The 11690-nt window shown below is 36.4% G+C and overlaps 1 protein-coding gene across 1 annotated transcript; it reads left to right on the forward strand.

Annotated features, from left to right (window-relative positions):
• Positions 1-312: 312 nt before the first annotated feature.
• Positions 313-4082, forward strand: LOC145983969 (COMM domain-containing protein 7-like). The gene is made up of 2 exons (XM_083117194.1): positions 313-692; positions 3671-4082. Exons 1-2 carry the CDS (start codon positions 626-628, stop codon positions 3847-3849), a joined length of 246 nt encoding a protein of 81 aa, XP_082973320.1. The 5' UTR covers positions 313-625; the 3' UTR covers positions 3850-4082.
• The last annotated feature ends 7608 nt before the right edge of the window (positions 4083-11690 follow it).

Here is an 11690-nt window from a genome sequence, read left to right on the forward strand (position 1 = left end):
GTTAAAATCTAGTTTGCTGTTCATTCAACAATCAACATAGTGCCTCTAACATTATCATCTGTCCTACAGTGTGCTTCTTTATCAAAACTATAATATAATACAAATATAATCTTGTTGTATCCTATTTTATTTTGGTTCATTAAATATGATCTATCTCCAGTTAATCTTGTTGAAAGAACAAGGAAATAAGGAAATTTCTAATTAATGTGCGATATGGGACAATTAGCAATGCCTCAAATTGGAATTCGGAATTGTTGAATATGGTTCTCGCTTATAGCACAACACTTGAACAAAGATGTGGTCTGACGTCACGGGAGAAATGTTTTTAATTTTAGGCTAAATACCTACGTTGTTATGTTAAGATAGCTATGTTTAATTCTTTTAGCCTAAATTATATTTTTTTATTGGATTTATGCTAATGGAACCTAACCAAACCTCGTAGGTATTTCTCGTCTGACGTCAGAACACCAGGTACCAAAATTGTTGTGCGACAAGGAAGACCCGTCGAAAATGGGTTCACTTACACTACGCTAAGCCAATTTGTTGGTCAAGCCGTGCTTTTCGACTACCAATTATCTTTATTTAGGACACTTCAAAGGTGTCTCTTAAATTAACTATAAGAAAGATGAGTTTAGGGGATATAAATTCTATAGGAATCAACAATGTTATTGATATTGAGTGGAAAGTGGGAGGTATGTTTTTCTATCTGCATTTTATGTTTGCGAAGGTTCCGAATGTTTAATGATTTTTCGCAAGTTTGTAGCAGTATTAGGAAGTGCTTTAGAATACTGGAAATGATTATGGGAATAAATTTGAACATCGAGGAATTTATGTTTTAGGTGGGAGCTTCATAGCCATGGATTTGCTTCCAATTTTTTTTACTGATAGATACTTTGTCCAATATGACATATGTAATATTAGACATGTCCAACAAATATGTTGAAAGTTCCACATTTTTGAAAATTTTGTGCATATGTCGTCTCTCCTTGGGTAATTAGTTATCCCATAAGTTACACTTAATACACACTTGGGGCCCCTGTGATCCAGCTTGTTATTTTATTTTTTATGTACAGATAAAGTTGAAAGATACAAAATCTCTTCATGCTACCTTGCAATGTGTTTATTGGTAGTTGTAACAGCAGTATATTGATACGATAAAAAATATTCACACTGAAACAAATTGGTACCTTTTGATAAATATGTTTACTACATGACAAAATATCGGGTAAAAATTTACTATCCGTTGGACACCTAGAACTTCTTTGTTTCATCAATTTTTGACTTTCGTACTTACCTATCTCCTTCGCGGAACATTCCTTAAGGTGTATTGACATTTTTTTGATGAAAGTAATTGCAATTTTTCACATTACAAGTACTTTTTTCTCGTAGTCTTTTCGCTTGCCTGAGACACAATATAGTGCATACACCTTCCTACATAATCGCACGTCGTGCTTGTGTTTTGTCGATTTTCATTCGTTATGCAGTGTTTCAACCTTCGGAACCCAAGAAATACATGTGAACAACGCTCATCTGATCCAATTTTTTTTAAAAAAAGTTTTTCGCATTATTTTATGAAGAAAATTGAAATGTTTTGTGGCGCTATCCGTGAATGGGTTTTGGGGCTATGCGTCCTGGAATCGGTGGGAAATTTAAACTAAAAAATTATTTTTGTTTGAAATTTTTGAGTCCAAATTCCCCACCGATTCCGGTCTCCGCCCCTGGGGTGTTTCACCTACCGCTACCGTGGCCTCCGCTCTGGCTACCTGTCTTGCTCTATAGAGTCCCTGTTAAAGGCATGTTAGAAATTGACCGGAGTCACCTGCCCCCAAACCTTTAAATTTGAAGAAATCCGTTTCCAGGATACGGAAAACTTACCTGAATTTCACCATGCATCCACGACACGTCATATTAGGCATATACCCACAGCCCATTCCTTCTAACGAGTAGCTTACATTCACTTCACATATTCGACATTCCTTTCCTTCCTTCACGATCCCTTGTTCAATTAAATTAAAAAATCCACTGGATCTTCCACACCCGGTACGAATTTCACCACGCATCCATGACACGTCATGTTTCTAACTTTCGTTGCAAACACAGACAGTTCGAAACACTGGATACCCAATGAACATGAACAAAATACAATCGCAACATGTGATGATGTTCGAAGGTGTATGCCCCGTCGGAGAATTAATTTACAACAAAGAACATGAATTTCCGCTATGAAACATTCCCACATCACACAAAACACCTTCCCGATCTTAGACAATGCTACAGGAACTTATTACGGTAAGTAGTTTCTTCTGTAAAAATGAAGAAATCGGTGTGAAGCATAGTAAATTAGTACCTCTACCCTTTCATGTAGATTGCGATTCATGGTCACTAACCTTGTTTTCACTATCATCAATATCTGTTCACAATGCTCGACATCATTTGGTCGCTGTGAAGCATTAACACAAAAAGTAATGTTAAAGATACACCTGGGCCCTGGAGACCCAATTCTAGTTGCTTCTGACACAGTTATATACTCACAATGTTATCCATTCTACTGGCTCGAATATAGAGCCAAAGGCTAGGAGATTACCACACCAATCACATCTTTGTTGCGAACCATTTTGTAACGCAAGGCAAAACAAATTACCATCACTTTCCTTATGTCCCAAGTGTGTGAATTACCAGTTAATACTTTTAATTAGCCATGTTAAGTGATTAATATCACTAGTAAAGCTAGTTATTGTGTTGTGAATTTTATTAATATTAATTTATCACTTTATTTTTGCATTTTAAAATGTTAGAATTATACCATATTGGTTGACTCTTTTTATAGCTATAGTGTAATGTTGCTTTTGAAAAATAATTGTTTTTTTCTTCTAATGTTTGTGAACTCTAAATTGAAGTCAATTCAGATTGTTTCATTATAATAATAAATGCAACAAAGTGTACTATTGGGAGTACATGTTTATTAGAAGTCACATTTCTTCAAAGAAAAATTACCATCTTGATGATTTCCATTTGATATGCCCCCATTGGGGATCAAACCCATTAACCCAGTCATTTTTGCCAAAGTAAATTCATATTGAATTCCCCATTTTCATTTTGCTTTTTAACTCTTGAGTATGTATTTTGGTTGAAATTGGAATTTTTAGTATGAGCATTTGAAAAGTATAAAATAAAACTAGCCCATCAAATACCAATAGTAAAGCTTAGGTAGGAAATATATTTGAGAGTAAAAGTAGCTTCCCCAAGTTGATACCCCAGCATACGAAAACAATAATTTGCTATTCTAAATATATATTGTGTTGATATATGCACACTGGTTGTAACATGTCAATACATGAAGTGAAATTTGTTTTAAGAATGCAATTGATAACATACAAATACAACTGCTGATTCAATGTGAATAAACTCTTCTTGTTACAAGAGTTATGGTCATTCTTATTGTGCCTCCCTGATGGTGTAGTGGTTACATTGTCACCTTGTAATAAAGGGATCCTCGGTTCGATACCCGGTGGAGGTACATAGTGGTTTGGATCCCAGTTTAAACTATGGGTTTTGGTCCCAATTAGCCTTCCCGTGCATAAGGGAAAACAAACTCGAACAGTCTGTTTATGTATAATTTTCAAAGCATGTGACATCAAAAATTGTTTGTAATTCTTTTTTCTTGAATTAGTTACAGCTGGCAGCAGTGAAGTAAGGTTAGCAGGGACAACATACGTTCAGTTGAAGTTAGTTTTGGATACTGGACATGGAAACCGTAAAAGCATATGCATGGAAATGGGGCTACAACAGTTCTTTACATTCCTTCATGAGTTGGAGAAGGCGAAAGCAAGTTTAGAGTACCTGAGCTGAAGAATTCAGGTTTTATTTTTTGTGATGTATCATTATTGGTAATCTCTACATGCTGCAAATTATATGATTACGTTTTGTTGTTTGTGTGTATATTTATCAATTACATGCCATTGTGGTGTCTACATTAAGAAAATATATGATTATTCAGAATGTTTTATAAAAAAATTAATGAAATCCAGTTGGTCATGTTAAAAAAATCATTTCTGTAAATTTATGCAGTAGTTATACAAGGTGTCTCACTAGCTTTCGAACCCGAAAAAAGCGTTATAATTTCCGAACGAACATACATAGGAAAATGAAATTCACAATACTTATACCTTGTTTCATGCTGAATACATGATCGTCACAGCAGGTGCTGCAAGTGTCTTCCCTGGACGTCCAGACATATTTATACACGGCGTTCCATATTGTGAAAAGTCCGATATAGAGTCTCCGGTGTGATCTCGTGAATCACATTCTCGATGTTGTTTCGCAACTCTTGCAGTGATCGTGGTTTGTTTCTCTAGACACAACCTTTAAGGAAACCCCATAAAAAGGAATCCAAAGGTGTCAAATCTGGGGATCTTGGCAGCCACAATCCTTTGGAGATGATTCTGCCACCAAAAAAGGACTCAATTTCTGCCATGGACACGTTGGAAGTATGCCATGTTGCTTAGTCTTCTTGGAAATAACCACGACGCAGTTATTCATCCAGCTGATTCACAAATGCACTGAAGATGTGTAAGTAAACTTGTGTGTTTACTGTATCTTCAAAGAAAATTGGTCCAATGATACGCTGTCGGGAAATTGCACACCAACACCAAACTCCCACCTTCAATGGTCCTTTATGGCGTCCAAATTCACGTTGAACGGTCTGATACGATCCTGATATCCAATATTTCTTTACAATGAACATGCGTTCTGGTAAGGTGTACCGATCCATCTTCGCGATGCAGGGACTCACGCATCACACTAACCCACACGCATCACTTCCCCTGGTGCCACCTACTGTCTTTGTTTTGACGTGTGCGCTTATTTTTAACCCTGCCTTGTGTTCAGCATGAAACAAGGTACGTGTATTTTGAATTTCATTTACCTGTGTATGTTTGTTCGGAAATTATAACATTTTTTTCGGGTTCGAAACCTAGTGGGACACCCGTTATCTGATGTATTGAGATTCTCTACATTTATACTTCATTTCTAAGAATTTCAAACTATTCATACTTACAATTGAAAGTCAAATTAATAAGATGTGCAAAAATTGGATTGTCAATGGCTGTTTAACATAATGATGGAGTGGTTTATCAAATAAATTTTCTCTCTCAATTTGTATGCTGCATACATTAAAAGAAAGTCACTTGGAATACACACACACAAATAAGCATTAGTCAAGACATCCACTCATCATGAAGAATGTGGTAACACAGAAAATAAAATTTAAAAATTGGAACTTTGAATATTGGAATGCTGCTGTAAAAAGAGACAAAAAATAAATTTTGAAAATACAAAAGTGAATTTTATTGTGTAAAAAATATTTTACACTCCATGCGACGCACCACATAAATTTCCATATAGATCAATCAATCTCACGTCTCTAATTATTTTCAAATCACAATATTTATTGTCTTGAAGCCTCAGTTCATATGCAACATTTCTTTCCACGCGCTTCTCGTCCCTCGATGTGATCAGCTGGCAAGGCTGGATACCCTAGCTGGCTCTTCATCCGCCTTACCAGATCCAGGTATAGACAACCGCCCGAAGCGAAAGGGAAGATTTCTGCCTGTACCTCCCTTGCCCCTTCCCCCCCCCCCCCCCCCCGCTCCCATGGTTGAAAGCGCGTGGTTTCAGGTCCTCCAGTCTATCTCTTATAGGACAGATAGGGGATTGGTTTCCCTTCGATTCCTTTGTAAATCCTCTAAAGAACTCGGGGCAAAATTTTCTGCAGTACTTATGTTCTCTGTATTTACACAACCTTTTAAACGTTGTACAATATGTATGTGTAATATGGGATGTAGTTTTATTTGTATATGAATGGGAACGTACTTGTATTATGTGCACACAAAAATGTTATGGTTTATTTTATCTTTTTTTCAAATATGGAATATATAATGATTAAATAACAAATATCTAGCTCTCGTTTTAGTAGTGTTTTATTTAAATATACTAATAATTTGGCCTCCAATAAAAAATGGGTGAGCTGAACAGTCATAAATACGGATGTATTAATTTGGGCAAGAAAACGCACGTTCTAATTGGTTTGGTTTATTTTATTTCACCTTTCTGTCACATTTGGTTATCGCGAAAATGAGGATGAGTGTTGATATAATGAAATTGATGAAGGGACCTCACAAAGAACAATTCAGGCTTGGATTCGAACCCGTGATGACCGCGCATTCTTGTTCCAGTGTGTTGTACTCTGCAGTGAATAATGAAATAATTTGGAATGAAAAATATATCCCAGAACTCAAAAAGCCAAATCAATATCAGTGAAGAAAGTAGAAAAAAGTGTGTTTTGTTACCTGTTTATCTCCTCTAATATATTGAATTTTTGCCACCTCCCATAGCTTTTTCTAGCTGTATAGATTTAATCGTGATAACTATCTAATGAGCTTATGGATGTCACGAGAACTCTGGACTCCTGATTTCACAGTGCCCTGCAGAAGCACTGGGAGGAAATTATTTGTATTTTCCCCCTCCTTTCTTTAGCGTTGCTTTTCCATCATTTTACCTAAATTCTGCAATGACGATGAACGTTGATTAAATTAAACGGATGAAAAGTGGTTACAAAGGAACACTCATGAATAGGCGAGGGCTCGAGCCCGGATCCTTCAGTAACGAGATCGTGAGATGGAGAAATTAGGGAAATCAAGCAATGCAATTTTTTTAGAAAAACGTTAATCACATACAAATATGTTGTTTCAAAAATCCAATTGAAATGTACATCCCACTGAGTAAATACGCAGTTTGCTTTACCGATACCCACGTATCCGAATAGTTAGAGCTTTCCACTCATCTTTGTTGTCGGCCGACCTCCGTAGAGGAGTGCAAGTGGCCCCAGATCGGTACCCGGTGGAGGCACATAGTGGTTCGGATCCCACTTTAAATTGTAGGTCCAGTCCCGATTAGCTTTTATGAACATAAAGTGGACTTAAACACCAAATCAACCAGTCGCGGGGGAGTGGTTATCACTGCATGCTACAACACCAGGAGTTCTGGGTTCGAACTCCGACCTCGGCATAGGTGTTATTTGTGTTTGCCTCTTCATTAATTGTATTGTATCATCTTCGCAATTAACCAAATGTGTCAGCGACGCTAAGTAGCATAAATCAAATCATTGATTGATTTGGTTTGTTTTACTTCGCTTTTCCTACACTTTTGGCTAATCGTGAAGATGATAGGATAAAATTGATGAAGGGACAAACACAAATAACACCCATGCCCAGGTAGGGGTTCGAACCTGGGATCTCTGGCTTAATAGTCAAATCAACATGTTTTGGATTTTCGAAAGTGGGTGGGATTAACGTGCGCTTCTTTTCAGTAGTCCTTCCTCATTTTGCAATCCTTTCTTTCTTTGACGTTCTATTTTAGGAATACTAGGCCCTAAAGGGGAGAGGGGGGATTTTGACCCACACCAACCTCCCTTGGGCACGCCACTGATTGCTACCCCAAATGTCGACATCACCGCACGTCACTGACGCACACACACACATGACTCTTTTTTATTGAGACCCTGTGTTTTTATATATGATAACTTTTGCGATTGTTTTGTGATTTTTCAAATTCTCCCAGTAGAAAGACTAATTATCCTAGAATTTTGGTAACCATTGTCACATGAAATTTGAACCTTCCTTAGTATTGAACACTGTTGGGATTTCGAAAAAAGTTATTTGTTTTGGAAAAGAAACACTTTAAAATTACCTTTCGCAAGCATGCGTACCTCCCATGGACAAGGCATTCTTCGTTGATAGAAGCGACAAAGTATTGCAGACTAGTGGAAACTTCCTCAAACTAATCAGCACAGTTTTCATTTAGAAAAAGTCCAATTTATGGGTAAAGTAAGATGTTAGAGGTTCCTTGCACAAAACTCCCCATTTCCACACATGACGCATTACACAGACTACTACTTAACCTAACTACGAGAACTAAACCTAACCTGCCTAACTTAACCATGAAAGCATTTAGGGTTATTATTAAAATTCTAAGGGAACTAAACCTAATCCTCCTAACTTAACTACCAAAACATGTATTCGAACATTTTGGCATCAAGAATTAGAGATATATGGAAGTGAAAGAACAGTGTCAAGGAAACGTACAGTAAGTAATCGCTGAAACTCTACAGTATGTGTTAACAGATGTAAATCGAGCCATGTAATAAATGCATACATAACATGATGGGAACTTGGGCAAAAACTGTATCTTCCACATATTTAGTCTTCATAGACTTTTTTCATGTTATCTGTCCATTCTTACTGACATTTCCATGTCATAGTCTTGTGTGTTATGTATCACACAAGAGTATGGACTCTTGATAAGATTGGTACAGAATTATTGACCATGAAGAATTGTCTCGGAAAGATAATGTGACAAAATTAGTTTAATCGGTTAATTTGCTGCACTTTGAATCAAGCGATAGGTGCATCCTGAGAGTTTTCACATGTAAGAAGGCTAATGGTGTGATTTAGCTTTTGTTCATAGAACATTTCCTTCATATCTTTGGAACACCCTGTCACCTACCTCATGATTTGGCACACACAGGAGATTAGAAATTTCAACAAATAATTCAGACTCAGGCAGGACTTCGGCCAAGCTCTCTGGTATGCCATACCATTGCTCTACCAACTGATCTACCAAGCCAGCTTTGGTTTCACCTGATTGTTTTTATGTTGCTGTTTAACCTATGTTGAATTGCCTTGGCCAGTGCTATTGTGATGGGTCTGGTGCCTTTGAAGCAATGATGACATCAACGGTTCTTAGTTTCTCCCAGCTCGCTGAGTTGCAACACTTATAGTACAGTAATAGAATTTTACTGAGATATTTCAATGGTAAACGATCTTTTTCTGTTGTTTTTAGCTTGCGGAGATATGTTAGGGTGAAGTAATATACCTCTGTTTCTTTAGCCTGAATCAGCACAGACTGAAGACTTCGCACATGTGAATACAGCACCCAATATGAAAAGCCAAAACAACTTCATGTATACCTCTTCATACCTTGTTAGGTTCAATGCTGATAATGATTTTTGGTGTTTCGTTAGGTTAGGCATGCTAAGTTTGGTGACATCATCATGTTTTTCCACTATTTGAGTGGGTATGCAACTGGTTTTTATGAATAAAAAATGGTGATAGTGCTCCGAGTCAAGAGAGTTTTTTTTGTCTTTACTTAAGCCTTATCCGGGCAAGCTATTTTTGTAATGTGTCGGGGCAAGCAGTGTCTGTCGGACACTGCATTGTTTTAAGTGGATCTTGCCCTTCTAATGTGAGATTTTTATGTTCCATCGCTGTGCAAAAAAGCGAGTACCATGATATTTAACCTAATCATCATTGTTATGTCCATTATTCTTGTATTCATCATCATCGTAATTGCATTTTTTGCAGCATAGTATATGAAACATGTTAAGCCGGAAGGTAGTGTGAGGAAATTGTTTTATTTGCTCATGTATTTTTCATTTTTTCTATTTTAGTGTTAATAATATTTTATGTGGTGTCTTATTAATTATTTAATTTTTTATTAAACATTTGTTAATACATATTCAAGTAATATTAAAACTCTTGTTTGTACACTGTGTCTGACAGACACTGCTTGCCCGTTTACGTAAGTGAAACTGAAAATATTTTTTTTACGCCTTACCTCCTTTATCAAGCAAAGTCAAATTTTGTGAAATGAGAAAAAAAAAGTAAAAAAAATATCATGTTCGCAGGAAGTATCGTTTGGAGTATGTGACAAAAAAATATAAGCAACAGTGTCTGATAGACACTGGTTGCCCGTTTAAGGGTTAAAGGGGTAATACTTTGAGATCACATGTCTTTGTTATTTGTGATTTCGTGCCCTGAAAGACATTTTATATTACATAAAACATCAAAATTTATTGACTAACCTTTAGCATCCAGATGGTCAAATCTGAAACCATGCCTGTATATCTGTTGACATATGGTCAATATTTCAACCAGCAGTGCACAGCAGCAATTAATGTACCATCCTTGAAAACTACACTTGATATCTCAGTTTTATCCTTTTTGATGTTTAGTATGTGTATGAAGGTATGTTATACTCAAATTCCAAACAATATATCCATTGTTTCCATTATTAACAAACAAAGTTTGAAAAAGTCATGATTTTTCTGTTGTTACCCCCATATTATTATGGGATAGATTTATAAAAGTGGCTCTAATTCTAAACTACTACATCTTTTTGAAAAATTTCAATTCTACAAGCAAGAATGGGTAAGGTCAAACATTTTAAGCAATGTCCGACAATTAAGGATCCAGGGGGAAGTGGAGGCAAAGTCCCAAATTTCAAAATTTTCCAAACCCTGTAATTTGAGGTGTTTTTTTTTTTTATCAAAGTTGCGGTATGTGCATTACATATCCTGATAGAATCTTTTTTGTCATGCTTCCCTCCAAATTTTGTCTATCCAGCGTATAGGGCTGATGCTAGAAATGAAATTCCAGACATTGTCCTCAAGCTGGCAACACTGCCACTTTATATAATATTATTTTTTACTCAAGAATTATCAGTCTGATTTCAACAAAACTTTGCATGTTTGAAGGAATGTACCACTGCTACATACTACATATTTTTCATTCACTGTCGTCTATTGAGGGGGGCCACAGGGGGTGCTGTATGCATTTTTTTTAAAATTCGAAGGGCCTCCCTGTTGGTGCAGTGGTAGCATCGTCGCCTTGTAATTAAGGGGTTCTGGGTTCAATACCTGGTGGAGGCACATAGTGGTTTGGATCCCACTTTAAACTGTAGGTCCAGTCCCGATTAGTCTTACTGTGCATAAAGTGGATCAATCACATTTTAAAATTCAACTTTCTTCTTTCTTTAACTCTAATTATTGGGAAGCACAATGTATAAATTTTACCTCCGCTAAAAGCCCTGTCTTTCAGAAAGAAAACAAAGTCAGTTTCATCTCTTTATGACAGTTAGTTCTTGAGCTATAATTTGTTTTGTACTTCACGGCAAGTTTGAAAAGCATGTGCTTAAAAGGACTTAAATGAGAATACAGGTTCATGAGGCTCTGTACACCAAAGGTTAATAAAAACAATTGACAGTAGGGTACTGCGAGTCAGAGGCTCAGACATCAAGATCAGCTTATCTTAATACAATTATAATATATTCCTTGTTTTCATTAAATTTGGCTGAAGCAAGTATAAAAGATATTACTCTGATAGTTATTCAGCTAACATTTCAGACATTGATATTACTTCAAGTACAGAGCATGCAAAACAATCAACACTTTACACTGCCCCACAGAGAAGTTTGTGTTCAGGATTTTACATGATCACACATGTACTTTTAAAACATAGTGACAGGAGTTTGGCATTTTTCACTATCAGTCCAGTATATCTCATGAACTTACCACATATGTTTAGAGGGTTCTATCTTGATTCCTTTTACTTCAGTAATTTGGAAAATAATTGTTAAAACTAAAATGTAGTTCACTACTTTTGTGAACGACCTATGGGAAGGAATTGCATTGAGGGATGATTACCAGAGTAATATGTTGTTCCAAAGGATTCTAAGACAATTCCAAAATCTTAGGGTACATCAAAATGTCCAATGTACTCCACCCTCCCCCTTTTTTTGTATGGGGGGGACTTGAAGGGTGCTTGTTCCTATTCTAAGTATAATAGCTATAAATT

The sequence above is a fragment of the Lepisma saccharinum genome, chromosome 2, assembly GCF_977018435.1.
Source record: "Lepisma saccharinum chromosome 2, izLepSacc3.1, whole genome shotgun sequence".
In the NCBI taxonomy this organism is placed as follows: Eukaryota; Metazoa; Arthropoda; class Insecta; order Zygentoma; family Lepismatidae; genus Lepisma; species Lepisma saccharinum.